Source organism: Phycomyces blakesleeanus (assembly GCF_001638985.1).
Source record: "Phycomyces blakesleeanus NRRL 1555(-) unplaced genomic scaffold PHYBLscaffold_17, whole genome shotgun sequence".
Lineage (NCBI taxonomy): Eukaryota > Fungi > Mucoromycota > Mucoromycetes > Mucorales > Phycomycetaceae > Phycomyces > Phycomyces blakesleeanus.
In genome coordinates this window covers 102557-121934 of record NW_017265150.1, presented here as the reverse complement: position 1 = coordinate 121934, position 19378 = coordinate 102557, and the positions used below count along the sequence as shown (strand labels likewise).

At 37.1% G+C, this 19378-nt stretch overlaps 5 protein-coding genes across 5 annotated transcripts; 2 read left to right on the top strand and 3 right to left on the bottom strand.

Moving 5' to 3' along the window:
* Positions 1 to 179: 179 nt before the first annotated feature.
* PHYBLDRAFT_182288 (hypothetical protein) lies at positions 180 to 1626 on the top strand. The gene is made up of 5 exons (XM_018438600.1): positions 180 to 391; positions 520 to 631; positions 722 to 781; positions 911 to 1151; positions 1284 to 1626. Exons 1-5 carry the CDS (start codon positions 226 to 228, stop codon positions 1518 to 1520), a joined length of 816 nt encoding a protein of 271 aa, XP_018288784.1. The 5' UTR covers positions 180 to 225; the 3' UTR covers positions 1521 to 1626.
* Positions 1627 to 1980: 354 nt separating this feature from the next.
* On the bottom strand, positions 1981 to 3318 carry PHYBLDRAFT_64177 (hypothetical protein; the record flags this gene model as incomplete). Its single annotated transcript, XM_018441247.1, has 5 exons — positions 1981 to 2097; positions 2189 to 2431; positions 2499 to 2680; positions 2789 to 3060; positions 3158 to 3318. 5 exons carry the CDS (start codon positions 3316 to 3318, stop codon positions 1981 to 1983), a joined length of 975 nt encoding a protein of 324 aa, XP_018288783.1.
* A 2850-nt stretch (positions 3319 to 6168) lies between these two features.
* On the bottom strand, positions 6169 to 7342 carry PHYBLDRAFT_126194 (hypothetical protein). Its single transcript, XM_018429087.1, has 4 exons — positions 7308 to 7342; positions 7138 to 7234; positions 6730 to 6991; positions 6169 to 6628 (listed from the first exon to the last, which is right to left on the bottom strand). The coding sequence occupies exons 1-4, from the start codon at positions 7315 to 7317 to the stop codon at positions 6260 to 6262; spliced, it is 738 nt and encodes a 245-aa protein (XP_018288782.1). The 5' UTR covers positions 7318 to 7342; the 3' UTR covers positions 6169 to 6259.
* Positions 7343 to 7559: 217 nt separating this feature from the next.
* On the top strand, positions 7560 to 9418 carry PHYBLDRAFT_170832 (hypothetical protein; the record flags this gene model as incomplete). Its single annotated transcript, XM_018436433.1, has 6 exons — positions 7560 to 7906; positions 8028 to 8136; positions 8240 to 8347; positions 8427 to 8858; positions 8947 to 9187; positions 9306 to 9418. 6 exons carry the CDS (start codon positions 7560 to 7562, stop codon positions 9416 to 9418), a joined length of 1350 nt encoding a protein of 449 aa, XP_018288781.1.
* Positions 9419 to 13410: 3992 nt separating this feature from the next.
* On the bottom strand, positions 13411 to 16418 carry PHYBLDRAFT_64181 (hypothetical protein; the record flags this gene model as incomplete). Its single annotated transcript, XM_018441248.1, has 7 exons — positions 13411 to 14337; positions 14430 to 15017; positions 15088 to 15215; positions 15286 to 15373; positions 15484 to 15642; positions 15800 to 16053; positions 16142 to 16418. The coding sequence occupies 7 exons, from the start codon at positions 16416 to 16418 to the stop codon at positions 13411 to 13413; spliced, it is 2421 nt and encodes an 806-aa protein (XP_018288780.1).
* Positions 16419 to 19378: the final 2960 nt, after the last annotated feature.

Genomic DNA, 19378 nt, shown 5'->3' with positions numbered 1-19378 from the left:
TTTTTTTCCCTCTTTTTTTTTTATTGAAATTTCGAGCGATGGCGATTGGACACAAGACAGTGTTTTAGCTTTCCAAATGTTTTTATTCGGCGCCTCAAACTATGCGTTAGTGGCGACCGAGAAAGAGGGAGAGAGAGAGGGAGAGAGAGAGAGAGAGAGAGCAAACAAAAATTGGAATCCATCCATCCATCCATCCATCCTTCCTTCCAGCATACTCCCTGAACAATGACTGCCGCTGCGTTCTCCAAGAACCTCTTCGATATCCTCGGAGACGAGGATGAGGTCCGTCCTCAGACCACCGCTCCCGTTAAGGAGCAGAAGAAGACTGATGCTGCCAAGCCCCAGGGCAAGACCGACAAGCGCGGTCCCTCTGCCAAGCCTAAGGATGGTGGTACGTTTTAACTGCCTGCCCTCCCACCCCTGCCCTCACACACCCCACAGAGACACATTTCGACAAACCCAATCGAAAATAAAACTTAACTTACACAATCAACTTTTATTTTTTATTGTATTATTCAGAGGCCCCCAAGCAGCGTGGTCCCCGTGGTCCCCGTCGCGAGGGTGGTGCTCCCCGTGAGGGTCGCCCCCAGCGTGGTCGTCAGTTTGACCGCCACAGTGCCACCGGCATTGCGTAAGTTGATCGCATTATAGCTGTCAATGTTGAAAACAAGGAAGAAAAAAAAGCTAAATGCTAAAATTAATTTTTTTTCTCAATCATCAGTGATTCCGAGAAGAAGGAGAAGCAGGGCTGGGGACACCCCGAGTCTGCCCAGGCTGAGGCGTAAGTTTTTCTGTTAATATTTAATATTTAGCAGTAGTAGGAATATTAGTATTATTTTTATACATATATATATATATATGTATATATTTAGCCTTATTCTTATTCTCTGTGTTTGTTTGATTACTATAGCTCTGCCGACACCCCCTCTTCTGCCGACCCCGCTTCCGCCGAAAAGGAGACTCCTATTATCCCCGAAGAGCCCGAAGAGATCGTAAAGACTCTTGATGAGTACCTCGCCGAGAAGGCCGCCAAGGCCCTCAAGGTTGCTCTCCCCGAGTCCCGCAAGGCTAACGAGGGTTCCGACGACGCCAAGTGGAAGGACTCTGTTGCCTTTGTCAAGACTGAGGAGCCCGATTTCTTCGTTGCCAAGGTGCGTTTAACATTTAAGATATTAGTATATCAAAATCAAGAGAGAGAGAAATAGAGAAAGAACAATATGGTTTTTTTTTATGTATATTAAAATAGCAGTACTGACTCTGTAATGATTTCTTTATATGTATAGGAGACCAAGACTGTCAAGAAGACCGAGAAGGTCAAGAAGGAGAAGGTCTTGATTGAGATTGAGCAGCGTTTCCAGGAGAAGGCTCGCCCTGCTTTCCGTGAGGAGCGTCGTTCCGGTCCTGCCGGTGGTGAGCGTCGCGGTCGTGGTAACGGTCGTCGCAACAACGCCCCCCGTCAGACCAACGGCCCCGCTGTCAACCTCCAGGATGACTCCCTCTTCCCCTCCCTCGGAGCATAAAAAAAGAAAAGCTTAATAAATATTAAAACGGCATCAACATTTTTTCTTTACAAAAAAAAAGAAAAATAAAACGTCAATGGAGTATATATATATATAATTCTAAAGGATCCAAAAAAGTGTTGCTATGAGAGACAAGGGAATGGAATGTACATATACATTTGATGTTTTCCATTGTTTGACCTCTAATTTCCAAGATGGATTTTTAGCAGTACAAACACATTTAAGGATAATAATTGCTGAATACTTGAATAATCAATCCAATATGTATGTATGGATTGGATTATATGGATTAAATCACAAAATTATTATGAATTGTGTATATTGATTGATTGATATAGTAGGACAATAAAACATACATGAAGAAAAAAATAATTAAAGTCAATCTTTCTTGGTTATTAAATTTATTGTATCTTTTTCGGTTTTTGTTTTATTTACACAAATTTACATATTCATATCATAATTACTGCCCTCCTTCCTTTAGTTTTCGCAGCGTTTTTTCCCTCTCTGAATTTCTCAATTGCATTAGTGTAATTGTTTCATAGTCTTTATCAGACAATTTGGGACCATTGGAAGACAACTAACAAATAATAATAAAATAATAAATTAATTACTTAATTAATAAAAGGCGACTTTTGTTGTTGTTGGGATGCACTTTTGATTATATCTACCTTGATAGCAGAAGCGGATATATTACGGAAAAACGAACTTTGTGAACCAGCTGAAAACAAGGGCTTTCCGGTAGGAATTGTCTGGCGTGTGTCATTTGCATAGTGGGCCTGTCTGGCAGCTTGCTGTTTCTGATAATCAGCATTCAATCTACCCACAATAGCAGGCTCTTTTCCAGTAGCCCAATCAATTGACTCGAACAAAGCCAGAGACTGATTGGTATCTTTGTTTGTCATGATCGCATGCTTATAAACATATGTTATTGCACAGTCAATTTCCTAATATCACTTTTCTTGAAGAAAACAAACTTACAGCATCAACAACAGTCTTGAAAACCACGAGTGCACTTCCTTTCTTCTTTTCTGAAAATGCAATCGTGTCTACTTTTCCAATTGTATTCAATAGCTCTTTAATGCTTTCTTCCGTAAAGGCATGCTTTTTCCGCTTCCATTTGATCTTGAGTGCACAGTCCAATTCAGTTGTCTCGGGCATCTCTATAAAATATCGAACATTTATTTAGTTATTTAAATTATCATACCAAAACTCTAAAAAAAAAACAAAAAAAAATCGAATTGTTACTACAAATACATATATATTATTACCTGGCACAACTTCTTCTGTCTTCCAGTCTTCTTGACGACGTTTCGCGCCCTCTTCTCTTAAACGGGCCAGCTCTTTTTTGTACTGCGCCTCTGCTTCCGAAAGATCTGTCTTGGTACGCTTGGCTGCATTCTCACGACTCTCGAGTTCTTCCTGTGCCTTTCGTCGTTTGGAATCCATCTCCATCTGTTTCTTTTTACGATCGAGACGAGCTCTGTACAGCTTGTCATATGCTGCCTTGGCCTGCACGTCTTTTAGGACCTCATACGCCTCGCTAAGTGTGTGAAAAAGAGTAGCTAAATGTGTATATAGATATTAAGCAAGAAAGGACTTGTTATCATTTGGACTTTACTGAAAAATAATAAAAAAACATGTAAGGGGACATGCCTGCATCTGGACTAGGATTCTTATCAGGATGAACTGCTAGTGCTTTTACACGATATGCTTTTGTAATCTCTTTTTCAGTCGAGGTAATCTGAATCCCAAGCAAATCATAGTAATCTACTTCTGCATCGATGCCTTTTGCGGCCATGGTAGAAGAAGGTTCAAGACTGGATTTTGAATAAGAATATTTTATATATATAAATTTAAAAATTTAAAAAAAAAAAAAAAAAGAAAAATAGTAGATTAAAACCACCTAAAGGATATTTTTGCTATAGAAAAAGAAAATTAAAATCAAATTATGAAGAAATGGCTTTAATGTCTTTTATATAATTCTATCAAGTCTTTGAATGCAGTATGTGCCTTGGTCTCTAAAAGAAAGACTACAGATTTCTATGTTCAAAATACATATTGTATAATTTTTTTATTTATTTTTTTGGTGGTTTAACACCTATGCAATATTCAATGCCTTTATGAAGTCTCATTAATGAATATATCTATAGAATAACCTTTGTTTGACAAGATTATTCTTTGAATATAAACTATTTGCTTTTGAGTATTGTGGTTGGATCTTTTTTATTAGTAAAATTTATATACACTATTCACTATACACAAAAATGCAAGTAACAAAAGAAATTATCTTACTTTATTTTATGTTATTTATATTATATTATAAATTGAAGTTGAATACAAGTTAAGACTCCAAACAAATTTAATTTAGCCAATCATTAAACGACTTTGGACTGTTATATGTTGACTCCCGCCAGAGAAAAATTTTTTTTCACTAGAAAAAAAAATAAAAATAATAATTTTTTTTTTAGAAAAAAAAAAAACTTATAAATACCCTGGAAAACGATATTATTATTTTCTCTATCCTCTTCTTGCTTGGTAAGCTATTCAACCTTTTTCTTATATTATAATATCTCTATAAGAATATTATTCAAGTCGCTTTGTAAACGTATAAGCAAAAGATGCTATATTACGTCAAACAAACTAGAGTTTCTGACTATTTAGTGCTGAGAACCCTTTAATACTGATGTTTATACGTACAAGCGCACTTGGCTTTATTTTATGATATCCCTTCCAAAAGTTGACAATACTAAATACTATTTTTATTGTTTACAGATTTACACATCATGTCTTGATGCCTCTTTACAGTTCAGTTAAATGTTTATAACAGTTTACAAGAGGTGAGAATCATTTTAGATATTAAAATTATAAAGAATAAAAGAAAGGACGCTATTGGGGAGAAAGTCAATGATGATAGAAACTTTTTGTTGGAATTACCGTCTGAAACTTCTGTGGATAAAAATTGGCTGTATACCTGAGCCTTTCTCGAAATGAAAATCCTTTTCTTTTATTCTTTATGTTACATAATGATGAAAGAGCATTTTTACTTATCATTCTTTGATTTAGATTTCTTGATCATTTTATGATATATATATTTCTTTTGTATTCTGTTACTGAAAGAGTCCGTCAGTCATGGTAAGATATCTTTTTAATTATCCTTTGTTTTTTAAAGGGGGGGTTCAATATGATGATCTATTAGATGACGAGTCAGATGAGTAATTCGGTGTTGACACAACTTTTTTATTACCATTCATGCAAAACTGAGAACCATACTTTATATAATTTTCTTTTTCATTTCCATCTATGAAAAAAATTGCATGGCTAATCATAATTTTTTGTTTAGATTTTTGATTTCCTTTTGAAAAAAGCTATAGTGACTGTTCAGTTGATTGAAAATATTAGCTCTGGGTATGTAAATACTTTTCCTTTTAAACATTTTTAAAATAAAAACATACAATTCTCTGGATTGAGATATCGTCCAGCGGATGATACAAACCAAAACCAAAGACAAGCATATGTCTGAATAATCGTGTAGAGAAGTTTACGACTGATGGACTTTATATAATCCAGAGAATCTTGTGTTTTTATCATTCTCTTCCTGAATCATAAAACTCATTTTTTTGTTTTTTTTAAAAAGCTTCTAAAAAGAGTCTAAGCCTGTCAGTTTTTTTTAAAGGTAATTATCATTTTACAATTTAATTTGAGAAAATGACAAGATAAAAGGATGATCATTATATCACGACGGTCTTCTGATAATAACTGAAGAAATCGAGTGCTACTCACCTTAACTGAATTTATCTTGTCATTCTCTTGAATGCATCATTAAAATAAACAATTTCAACTTTTACTTATTGGTTTATTTTATTAGGTTTGTAATCGTAATGTATATGTCTCCTGTAAAATATCTTTTAAAAATAAAAATAAACAATTTGAAACATCATTTTTTTGTATGCATTTTATCTCTAAGTTTTTAAAAAATAACATAAAGAACAATTAAGCTTGTTCCAAAGTTAATTGTATAAATTAAAATGTTCAAAATATTGACTTATCAAAACAGGCTCATCATTCATTTTCTAATTACAAAAAAGTAGATTAGATTATAGTGAGAAACTCTCGAAAAATAATGAAAAGAAAAGGGTAGTCACCTCATGTCAAATCAAGCCTTTTCATTAAATTATTTGAATCGTTCCAACAGGTTTATTTTATTAGGTGCATTGATATATCATGTATCTTTTTTTTTTTTTGAAAGACAAGAAATGCTTATTAATCAATTTAGCTGTCATGGTGATTTTGCTTGATATAGAGCACTCTGCAAGAAAAGGGAATATATAATATATATGTTACTTTTACTTAAATTTTTATAATTTCATTTATTCATATAATGTTATCTATATTCATGCTCATTGCACTTTTGTATCAAATGCTTCCACTCCACTCACTTTTAACAATTCCTGTGAATTAATTGAATCAAGTAAAACTCAAATTTTGCCAAATTAAAGGATACCAATACGTACATAGTTCTTCCTTCCTCTTATTCTTCTTACTTGGCATTATTTCCTATGCACTCTAGGCACAAGACCAAAGAAACAAAATAGAAACAAAACAAAAAAAAGGTGAATTCTTAAAGCTGATTTACATAATGTCTCTTTTTCAAAAAGTTTCTTAAAGTGCACGGAATTTAATATGGGAAAATAGTATAAATATAAAACAATAAAACAAATGAACAATGCAAAATAAAATATTTATGAGTAAGTGTCGACCAAAGTATCTCTAAGCTCGTTGACAATGGCACTAGGCTGGGCGTCCTGGAGCTTGAAGATGCTCTCCATCACACTCAATTCGGTAGAGGTAGTGTCCATACCAGCAAAGGCACACCAATCGTTCACAACACAGCCAGCTCCAATGACATCTGAGCCACGGTTGACAGTACCGGCCACAAGGGGGATCTGCAACAAGGACGACAACTCATCCTGGTCCTGGATCGATGTACGAGGGTGGACAAGACCACCCTGGTTGCTCAAAGCGCAATAAGAACCAACCAACACATTATCAGCCACAGTCTGTCTAAAGACCTCGACCTGAAGAATATCTGCAATAATCTCTTCGGTTTCCTATTGTTATTATTGTAAAATATTTTTTAGGAAGTGAGAAAGGTGTTCGATGTTGACGCATATTGTACTTGGTCGAATTGAATAAATTTTAACATTCTTACACGATCAAGATCTGGATGGACAAGGGCAACATAGTCATTGCATGCAATAACGTTACCAAGAGCCGACAAACGTTCCTCGACACGCTGTACGTGAACACTGTCGGGTAAAGAGTTACGGAGATGCTGGAGTTCCTGATCGGTAGTAGTGTTGGGAACCAAGAGACCATTCTTGTTACCGACAGTCAAGCGACCGACAATACGAGTGCCAGCAATAGAAGTGTGAACAATAGGAATCACATCACCTAATTCACCCTCAAATACACTAGAGTAATAATTATAAATAAATAATCAGTTTAACTCCATGCACACCCATTTCTTTTTTAAAAAAAAAATAGACAGAGAGAGCAAATGATTCTCGGGATCTTTTTTTAAATAAATAAATAAATATATATATATAAATATATCTACCTGTAAAAGTTCTCAGATCCACCCAAGGCAGTGATGCAGTAACTGTTGGTCAGACGAGAGAACACACCAATCTCATTGCTGTTTTCGAATTGTGCGCCTGTTTGAGAATCGTCAAATGTTAATTCAAAGAGCTACAAATCAATTATAGAATTACTCTTTAATTTACTTACGGACAGCCATCGTGTTTTAATCGATAACAGAAATGAAGAAGGAAAAAAAAAAGGGTGAAAGGAAGGAGATTCTATATACTTCTTTTGTCTCATAATTTTTTTATTTTTTTTTTATTTTTATTTTTTTCAATTTATTCACATATAAAATATAATTAGATTTGAATATCGTGAGTACCGTGACTGCTGGCCCTGGATAAGAAAGTTGGCATTTCACAAGAAAGTAGGACAATGAATCAAATAGATGGAACCATCATGACAACCACGTCATCTGAACCTCTTTCATCAAATTACTTTGCGAGCTACACGTCTGCCTCGTCTCTCCACAACTTTGCCCGCAGACATTCGATTTATGGTACTGAAGACAGGGTTGTACTGGATGTAGGGTCACTCTATATCAAGTGTGGGTTTTCCGGGGAATCCCATCCACGCCATATAATTCCAACATGGACTCGACTGCAGTCATCACGGACTAGCAATGGAGAGGCTCATTGTGTGGATGGACCCATGATAGAGCTGTACGACTTGGACCTGATGGCAAAGGGAAACCTGAAACAACTAGAAGAGAAATTAAAGAAATTGCTTCATGACATCTATTTCCGGTATGCCAAAAAAGAAAAACAAATTGAAGCAAAAGCAAAAAGTGTTCCTTGTCATTCTCTTTTTTCTTTATTATTCTTATAACGTATATATTTAGTTTAATTAAAATCATGGCTATTATAGATTACTATTAACTGATCCAAAGTCTCGCAAAGTGATCTTGTGTGAGTCCCCGTTGGCACCAGTTGTGCTCAAGCAGACGATTGCCAAGATCCTCTTTGATTATTTCCAAGTAGTGTACTCAAAAAACAAATACATATATATAAATAAATAATTTAACACTATGCCTACGTACTCACTATAATTTTTTTTTAAAAAAAAAATATGTACCCTAGGTGCCTTCGATTTCTTTTGTTCCCATACACCTTATGGCTTTACTTACTACTGGAATGACAAAAGGATTGGTGGTGGACTGCGGCCATCTCGAAACAAATATTTTACCCGTAAGATACAATGATCCAACAAAAAAAAAGAGGTTAAACAACCTAGACGCAAATTACTTACATTCTTTGTGTACTTAAGTTATATGATATGCGCCCATTGCTTCCTTATGTCACTACCACTCCACTAGCAGGTAGATCCTTGGGACTTCGTTTGAGAGCTCTATTGCTAGGCCATGGTCGCTATATACCCCCTTCTACCCTCCACCTCTCTCTTGCCCCTCAGAATCCTGTGCCGGTTGCTCTCCTGACATCCGATCTACTTGAGGATATGAAAACCAGGGTGCTGTTTTGCTCTCCTGTCAAAATGCCACACGAGGAAGAAGATCGCCTGGTGGAGTACAAGAACCTTAGCATTGCTACCGACCTCTATTATCCCATTGCGCTGCCGGATGGTGGGAAGGCCAATCTGTGGATCCCAGGCTGGGTCCGTGAAAGAGCAGCCGAGGTTCTTTTCGAAGGTGATGAGGATGAGCCCAGTGTAGTATACACAATTCTCGACTGTCTTTTGAAAGTAAGGAAGGATTTGCATTCGAACAGTTTTATGTATATGATATACATTCAGCTTTGCTCTGCTTATACCAAAAAAAAAAAATTATTAGCTTCAACCTGATCTCAGAAAGCACATGGTGGGATCGCTACTGATTATTGGTGGAACATCACTTTTGCCTGGATTTCATGCACGCCTTAAGCAGGAATTGCTGCAGATCATGAAAGCACCGACTGAGTCAGAGAGAAAACGCTATTCATCGCTGCTCCAGCTGTGGGAATCAGTCAAATTTATAGAGTCTCCCGAGGAAAGTGGTCGAGTGTTTATGAATAATGTTCGTGGGTGGATTGGAGGTAAATATTTGATATGTATATGTATATATGTATATTATATATTTTTAGAAAAGAAAAAAAAAAGAAAGAGACAAAATTAAATGTTTGTGATAAATAATTAACTAATTGTGAAATCTAGGATCATTAATGGGATCGCTTAAATTATCTGGAGAAGAGATGTCGCGCGAGAAGTTCGCCGGCCAGGTAATGGACTGGTCGATTGGAAACTGGAACTCAGAGGCAGAAACGTGAAGCTTGTTATTCTTGCTGTTGTTGACGGTGTTGACGTTATCGAAGAGAAGGAAGAAGAAGAGGGAAAGGGAGGCATGAAAGGGAGAGTGATAATTTTTTTTTTGCTTTTTTTTTTTTGCTTTGTGTGTGTACGTTTTTTTTTTAGAAATTAAAAGTCGACAAAAGTTATATTTTTGGCTTGAAACATGTTTTTACAAAGGAAAAAGAAGAGGAAGAGAAAGGTGGACGAAGCATAAGAGTCCTTATAAAACAACTGTACAGAATGGGAAAAGTGTGGCGGGTTTCTCCCGGACCTCCAGCTTTTAAGCTACTTTCTCTGTGGAGTGGGCGTACGGTTTTTCTTGCGTACGACAGGGGACTTGGTCTCGCTTATCGAGCTGTTTCGTTTCCCTACACAGTTCATTTCACCAATTTGTTCATTATCATCCCAAACACCTTCCCAACTTACGTGTAATGACTGGACTGGGAGCATAATCTGGCTGTGTAAAAGGACCCGGGTATGGCTGAGGGTATGGTACACTCTGTTGTGGTGTGAGTGCTGGAGTCTGTGGATGGTCAATTTGTTGCTGTTGTGCTTGTTGTTGTTGCTGTGCTTGGGCCTGGGCCTGGGCCTGAGCCTGGGCCTGAGCTTGGGCCTGAGCTTGAGCGTGTGCATGAGCTTGAGCTTGAGCTTGGGCCTGTGCGTGTGCCTGAGCCTGAGCTTGTTGATGTTGTTGCTGTTGCTGTTGTTGTTGCTGCTGGAGCTGGAGCTGATATTGCAGGTTTTGTTGATTCAAAAAGGAATGCCCTAAAGAGGCATGTTGCATTGCTTGCTGCTGCTGCTGCTGACGAATCAAAGCTTGTTGTTGAAGGGCTTGTTGGTGTTGTTGATATTGAATAACCTGTTGCTGCTGTTGATATTGAATAGGGTAGGCTCTATTGGTATTGCCCTGGGTCCTTACAACAGGCGAGGGAGCACCTGGAAATCCGACTTCACTTCCACCGTCAGATTGTGCCATTGATGGTTTAACTATGATATATATTATATTATACATCATATAATATCAAGTTACTCATTCTAGACTCTAATAAAGAGCAAATATATGTATATCTAGATATTATATTACCTGTTGCTGATTCCTTTGCTTTGGCAAGATGTTGTTTACAGTTATTTGCTATGGCACTTAAACTCGCTAAAACACACACACACAATTATTAAATATACTGGTCAAGAGTAACCTAATTTGATGTAGTCTGGTAGTGCAATCTAATAGTCTAATTCGGTTTGATATATTGTCCCGTTTATATTCAAACTTACATTTTGGTGTCTCTCCCGTCACCAATGCATGAAAAGCAACTTCTTGGAACCGCAGTGCACAGTCCGCCAACTGTATTATTTGGTCACCAAACCGAACCCAATAATATACGGATCTTTAACTTACCTCAAGGATGTTGTAAACTCGCATCGGAACTCCCCATTCATTCACAGGTGATTCCGGCAATGGCAGAGTAACTGTAGCAGGTTCCTTATCTCTATTATCCTCCTCCAGAGCCATTCGCGATATAAATTCCTCGTGGCCCTGAGACGCAAAGTCCATGTATTCAATCTTCCGGATACCTTCCGGAGTCAAAACAAATTGAACCAACAAATGTCCGGTTGACACAACCTATAAAATAAGGTTATAATCTGACAACTGATCGATTTGCAGAATTTTTGGTTTTGGGGTTTTTTTAAAAACAAAAAATTACCAAGTGCCCGTCGTCATAACGATGAATTAGTCGTGCTTGAGGACATTCGACATTAAGACCGCCAGCCATAATATATTCTGTTGTCTGTTCCAATGTGAGCTGAATAGATACAATACCACAGTCGTATTGTGTGTGGAAATATCGCACGAGGAGAGCACGAATAATCTCTGTTGTATAAGTATACATATTTTTATATATACAAATTTTATATAATATAATATATAATATAATTAAATACAATGTAATATATATATATATATACATAAATATAAAGTCATAGTTGATACGCATTGGTCAAGTTTGATAGTTGGGTTGTGTATGTAGATCAATGAGCGAATAATATACTTACGGAATTTCTTTGGAAAGGCCTCCTTAGCACTTGATAAGCGCATAGTTAGCGAGCTTGTGGTGGTGAAAAAGTCGGAGACGAAGTTTTGCCAAAATATTGGATCGCGAGCAGCCTATTACTTTGATGAGCAGAAAGTCTAAAAGGCATTTACTGGTTACCTCTACACCAGGATTTAGTTGTTCGGCAAACTGAAGAAGTCTAAGAACTGCCTGACCTGTGGTCTCTGTCCTAGTAAATCTACACGTGTCAGGCCCGGTTAGATTCTACGACCATTACCTCTGTATCGGAGTGGAGATGGGTTTGGGTCCGTTAAGTTGTCCATTCTGCTGTTGTGGTGCTGGAGATCCTTGGGCATTCATTATGGGTGTGGGAGGGAGCATCCCTGAGCGTGCCATCTGTTGCTGGTAGGCTAGAAGCTGTCGCTGGCGGAACAGCTGCTGAACCTGTGCCTGCGAGTGTGCACTAACTACAGGGTGCGCTTGCGTTTGAGCCTGTGCTTGTGCTTGTGCTTGTGCTTGAGCCTGTGCTTGTGCTTGTGCTTGTGCTTGTGTTTGTGGTTGTTGAGGTGGTGGTGGTGGTGGTGGTTGTGGCACACCAGAAGGGGGGATGGGTCCATTGGCCATTGGAAGAAAAGCAAAAAAAAAGAAAAAAAGATGGAGTAACAACCCTAACTACTCTGGATTGCCAGGAAGCCGCTCATCATGCTATGTGCACCATTGTCCAAAACACTTACGTCACTTGACATGACGTAGTCAATCCTTAAGTTTAAAGTTGCTATTTATTCATTGAATTGTTAAAAAAATAGAATGAGTGTGATTGAATTGAATTGAATTGAAAAGAATAAGAAATGTACAATTGAAGAGGAAGAAAAAAAAATCAAAATGGAATCTGGCAAAACCAGCGTGGAATGAACTTTCTGTTCTGCTTTTACTTTAATCTTTTGATCGATTGATTGAATTTGATGCCTTTGTAAATGATATTGTCATAGAGCTTATTGGGCAATAATTGGATTTATTAAAATAAAGGATGTAATTTATTTGTTTATTTATTTGTTTATTTATTTATGGTATTAGAATTAATGGCGAGTTAAATGTATTTTATCAATTGATTTACTATACTTGTTGCTTACTTTTTCTACTCTGAATTATCAACGATATTGTTTTTCTTTCTTCTTCTTCTTCTTATATTAATAGATACTATTTTGAAACAACATAAATGATAGTTTTTAAATATTGAAACACTTGCTCTTTTGTTTGTTTGTTTGCTTGTTTTATAATTATTGGCTTGGTGATTTATGCGTACATGTCTCGGGTTATAAGATAAATTGAAGCAAAATTACATGATGTTTCTGTTATATAAAACCAAGTATGAAATCATTTATTACCTACCAGCTTAAATAAAAGCTATTGTCAAAAGTACGCCGTCTTTTATTCAACAACCTATACATCTATCTGTTCTTGTTCTTAAGATTGTATTTAAATTTTATTCATTTATATATATATATATTATATATAAAGAGGTTGGATATACAAATATAAATTTAAAATAATTGTGAATAAATTTGTGATAGACATTGAGAATTTAGGCTGCTATTTTTTTTTTCAAAAAAAAAATACAAAAAAAAGGATATTTACAGTGCATTAAATAAATAAATAAAGTTATGCGTGAAAGGGTAGAGTAAGATAAGGTAGAGTAAGGAAAGGTTTACAGAGTGTAGGGTGGAAAAGTATTTGATTTTTGAAAGGGAAAGAGAAAGGGAAATGGGGGGGATCTTTTGGGGTTTTTGGGTTTCTTGTTCTTGTTCTTGTTCTTGTTGTTTTTTTTTTGTTTACTTATGTGCACTGGGTTGAAGAACAACCAAAATACAAAGTGTATGTGTGTAGAAGGTGATCTTTGTGAATAAAATAGAAAGGGTTTATTTGTTGCCGAGCCAGCTGGTACCAAATGCAGCCCCTTTCCAATCAGCTTCCTTGTCTGGCGAGGCTGGACTAGAGCTGAGATCTCCTTTTGTAATATTCAGCCCAAGAGCGCTTTTCTTTCTCTCGACTCCATTTGCTCCTGCGGCAATAGACTTGGCTCGCTTTGAGGTTCCAGTGCTGTTCGAGGATCTGAGGACAGGATAAGGAATTGGCTTGGGCTGTAGATTATTTCGTCGCTTCTCGGTTGTGGGGCGAGGGAAACTTGAAGCCGGACCATGTCTGTCAAGGTCGCTCTTCTTGCGCCGAACGGTCTGAATGGCTGGTGTGCGGAAAGTAGACTTCTTGTAGTCGTCTTCTGTCATCGATAGAGGCCTATCAGGACGAATGGTTTCGTGAGATAGAGTCCGATGAACCACTTTTGGATCATCTGCCCTCTGGAAAACACTTGACAGCCACGCAAGTGGTCCTGTAGATGCCTTTCGTGGAGGTGGTTGTTGTTTTCGAAGAGCTTCTTCTTTGACCCGTGTGTCACTCTCTTCGATTTTTTTGACATATTCCACTTGTAGGTCATTCATAGTAGACCGTAAATGACCAATTTCTCGAAGCATCTCTTGAATAAGATTAAGTAGTGGGAAAAAGTCGGCTAGAACAATGTCCTTTGAATCTTCGATTATGATAAACCGGGTTCTCAGTCCGTCAACATCCACCATTACATTCTCGATAATCGTGTTGCTCATTGCACTAAGCTCAAGCATATCGAATGTACGCTTTAGCTGACGATTGAGGGCTCGGATGTCTGTATCTTGCAGGCGTTCAAATACATGACTGGCAATTGATAGTAGGATGTGGTAAGGAGGCTTGTCTTCAGAAGTCTTACTACCAACTGTTTTGAGTGACGACGATGGTGAGGGCTGACTGATGACCTGTAATAATCATAATAATAATAATATAAAAAAAGGTTAGCGTGTATCGAAACAATAAAATAAGGTATTCATTGGTTTGAATATTGACTTACTTTTGGTGGTATTGTTTCTGTTGGATGGATCGGTTTCTCCTCTTCGGCTTGCATAATTGCTTTATTACGCTGCATATAGTAGTGGTAGTGATGGTGAATGACAGGCGTTGTGGTTGGAAGGGAGGTTGATGAGGTGGGAGAAGGAGCCTTGGCCAGCAAGGGGCTCCCTAATCCGTCTGTGGTTGTCAGGCGACGGGCACGTATCTTGGACAATTTCCGAGATCTTAGAAGATGCTTGTCTTCGTGTTGTGGTGCAGAAGTACTCATCCAAGTTGAAATGTCTTCCTTCTTGAGTTGAGTTATTGCTAGAGGACTTGCCACACCATCAGTAGACTCAGGTGTAATTTCTGGTGTGTTTTCTGGAGTGGTTTCTGGAGTGGTTTCCGGTGTGGTTTCCGGTGTGTTCTCTGGCGTACTTTCTACAGGACTGTCATTTTCACTTGCAGTATCTGCTTCAACGGCGTTGTCTCGGTAATCGAGTAAATCAGCCTTAAGCTTTGTGTTTGCGGATGCCAACTCCTTGATAAAGTTCACCAGATGACTGTGGTTCGCGGGGTCGGAGGTCGGGGATAGCAATGTGGACGTAAGCTGCACACAAAGTGAGGTCTTTTGTTAGCCCCCCTTTTTTTCTTCTTCTTTGCCTATAAACTGAACGCACCTTGAGCACATCTCTACGTAGTTTCTCGTTTGACTCCCGCAACCAGACAAGGTCGGCTTTTCTTTCTGGGCTCATTGTCATTTCTTGCTGATCTTGTTTCAAACGTTCATAGGCACCACTTATGGACTCTATAAAAAAGAAGAAATACTTGTTAAAGAAATATACTACAGCAGCGCTTTTACTTTGGCAGATACCAACCATATTTAGCCCGTAGTTTCTTGTGTTTTGATTCCAAAGAAAGCTCATTTTTTCGTGCCAAGGCCAACTCTTGCTTCGAATCTTCGAGCTGTGTCGATCACAATAACAATAGTATATGTATATGTATATGTATATATATTGTATTTCTGTTTTTTTTAGTTATTGTATGAATTGAGGTTTTGGAATACAATCATTTACCTTTGTACGTAGCGTTTCTTCTCGTGCGTCTGCCTGTCGAACCATAAACTTGAATATCCTCAGCTTCTCAATCTCTACAGTTCTGTTTTGGAGTTCGGTAGTCAATTGAAGACACCGCGCATTAGCTGTCTCAAGATCTGCTGCCGTCTCCTCGATGATCTAATTAAATCCAAACACAAAGATAGATATAGATATATAGAGAGAAATAAGGGGTGAAGTGATTTTTTTTGGTTAATTTAATTGATTATACACTTTAGTCAGATCGTTGGATAATGTAAAACGTTAAATAGACTTCTTTAATTATAATTTTATGTACCTTTTGTGTCTTTTGCCACTCCCATGTTGTTCGGTTGTTCTTTTCAACAAGATCCTGGCGAATATTATCGTTTTCTTCAAGTTGGTTTTCGAGCAACAGAACCTGATCGCGCGATTCTTCTAGCTGGCCAAACTGTTGGTTACACCCGCTCTTACCGAGACACAACTGTCTTACCTGCTGTTCCAACAGGGCACTTGTCTGACTCGACTCTCGTACAAAGGCTTCGTGTTTGTGTAATAGTCCTTGTCCGATTTCTGTGTGGGATATCTTTAAGTACTGATAACAACAAGTGATCGAAAGTTTTTTTTTCTCTTTATTTTTCTTCTTTCTTTATTTCTTTACCTGCTGCTAGGCGGGTATCGACTTCTAGCTTCCGAATTGCCTTTGTCAGGGTCGCCAAACTTTCGCAGTCTGATTTTCCACAGCAACGACATGGGTTATCGAGTAACCAACTGACGGGCGAACTAGCGGATTCTGAAATGCTTCGGGTCAACCAGTCCTGAAGCGAGTCTTCTATGTTTGGTTGGTCGTAGTCAGATCTGTTTGGAATGGGTGGATTCGCCATTGGCATTGTGTTGGCTCTGCTGGTGACGCGATTACGCAGTCTCTGTCTGTTCATCGCAGGCAAAAGAAGGTGTCTTTGTGGACGCCACTGATTTTGTAAGAAATTGAGGGGAGGGGAGGGGAAAGTAGGAAAGAAGGAAAGAAAGAGAAAGAGAGAAAAAGGATGGTGATGTTAATGTGCATAGAGCGTTTAGAGTGTTGAGCTTAAGGTTTTCACCGCCGCATTTTATAAAAACTGGTGGCACAAAGAGATGACTTGGAGCAACAAGATACCTCTGGTTAGTCAGGACTTCAACGGCTCGTGTTTGTTCCAGAAAGAGTGATTGTGCATCATTCAGAAACCTCCTTTCTTCACAACAAACTGTCGGCCCCAGATAACTGACTAAAGTTACACCCGAATAAAGAGAGAAAGAGAGCAAGAGAGTAAGAGATAGGAAATACATGGCTGTTTCTTCAATTTGTCCTTTTTGAGACATTTGCTTCATTGTTTTCTTTATTCTTTTTAGCTAGTATTTATAAATGGATAACACAAAGAAGGCTTTTTTATTTTATTTTGCCTTATTTCCTTTTGCTTTCTGTTTACGTACAAATCTAAGCTGTCATTCGGTCTTCTTGATCCGATGAATTCAAATACATCAGAAAGACTCTACTCTTATGACTTTCTTTTTATTTTTATTTATTTATTTATTCTTGATAGCTTACAAGGCTAGTATTAAATTATTATTATTTTTTTGAAAAAGCATCTTTTGTAGCCTATAAAATCAAAATTTGTCTATGATATAATTGATTTATATAACCATGAATAAAAACCAAAGAAATTAAATCTATTAAACTTCTTTCGTGAATATGGGTATGAACTCATCTGGCGTAATATAAGCTACTCTTTATTAAGAGGCTTAGTTACCCCATTGTATAGCTGGCGTCATTCTCTACTAACAGCACCAAAAGGGCAATCGAGTGTGTGTATGTGTGTGCGGAAGATAATAAAACATTGATCTAAATAATAAAGGTCAATGTTTGATTTCAAGTAACGGAATCAATTCTCTGTACATCAATCTTCAAGGTGGTTTTGGATACTATAGCTTGGGAGAATGGCTTTGATTTACATGCAACAGCATAATAGGTGTAACCTCTTAGTTAAAGAGAAGAGAAAAAAAAAAAAAAAAAACTACAACTATTACTATGACTACGACGACTGCGACTAATGTGATGAGTTTTTTTTTATCTCATGGCATGTTGTGCGACACACAGTTACGATTGACTTGTTACACTGGGTTTACTTACAGGTCTTGTTTTATCAAAGTATTTGATTTTAAGCCATTACATCACACTTGTGCACCTTTTTGCCTAGAGTGATTATGACTAGTAAACATATACTTTTGATTGACGTTTGGAATTCGAGCAATAAGGTTAAATGTCAAATATTTTGTGGTTTAATAAATCTCACTGAATAATAAGAACATTGTAAGTTTATAGCCCAAAGTGTACCCAGGACTTGAGAACTGCTTTTACATACACACATACACACATGTGAGTGTGTGAGTATGTGTGTGTGCACAATGACCAAATATTATCATGGTCTCCAAAAGGAGAATGAAAGAAAGACATATGTGTAGTGTAGATTAAACCCAATGCATAGGCAGCATAGAGTACGATACATACATACATACACATATACATATACATATATATATATATATATATTTGTGTAGAATCTCATAAGAATATAATATAAGAAAATAAATAATGTAGAGATCGCTATATTTGTCTTTAATAACCAACGGCACCAACCAGGCCCAAGTGCCAAATAGGTACGGTAGAATTATGTATGCATGCGCATTAAAGGGTGTTTGATTCAATTAGTTTCATGTCAGCCATTTGAGTGAAGATATATATGTATATATATATAAAGATTTATCAGGACACTTTTTGCTTTTTCTTTTTGTTTGATACATAACCAAGCTCTCGATGTTTCGCTTTCTAATTTTGTGGTATTGCGTTGAAGTGGCTAAATGTCACCAGTCTCGATATAGCTATTTCTTAAAACAAGAGTGTTTTACACACTCAAACATTTGTATGTTTGTTTTATTAATCTTGAAAAATAGCTTCTTGAACTATGTAGAATATACCCCTTTTTGAGTATCAAACAAACAAACCCAATGCTTTAAATATAAATATCACAAAAATATGAACAATATTAATAGGATAATGAAAAATCAATACTATATATACATATATATATAATTATTATTATTGTTTTTGGCTATCTTCTCTAAACTACAATGCACCCCTCGTTTACAGAGTGCATAAAGAAGTACATATGATGATTTAAACACTTCTTTGTAATGTACGTATATATTTGTTCCAAAAAAATACAGCCGTTTCAAACTTGATAAAATAAATGAATAAATACATCTTATACTCATTTGATCGACAGTATCACCCCCCCCCCCCCCCCCCTCTCTCTCTCTCTCTCCTCTCTCCTTCTCCCCCTTGTTCAAATGGCACACCAAGCCAAAATTAACTTGGTCCTAATAATTGTCTCGGAGACAATTGCCGTAATCTTGTTCAAGATAATTCTTCCCTTGTATTTTTTTTGGCGATATATTCTGTGCGTATCTCTTGGCATTTCTTTTCGTAGGGCTTCTAATAATGGAATCTGCACCTCTGCTTCCAATATGCACCTTGAATAATCCGCCAAAATGTCAAAATTAGCTGCTATGCACCTAAGGAAAAGAAAGAAAGAAAAAGGGCGGTCATATAAAAGGTATGGGATTCCCACGCATTTACCATAACAATAATAATAACAATAATAATAAATCAACATTTTAGTCCTCTATGCAACCCCCATTTTACTTCCTTGTTCATTAACGGTCGCCGACCCACTCACCTTATCCATACACAAATATACAAACATACAAATACACAAGCCCATAAACACACACATCGTATTCCTTCCTTTCTCCCTCCAAATACAAACACACAATTTCGCCCATTTCTTCCAAGAATCATTAC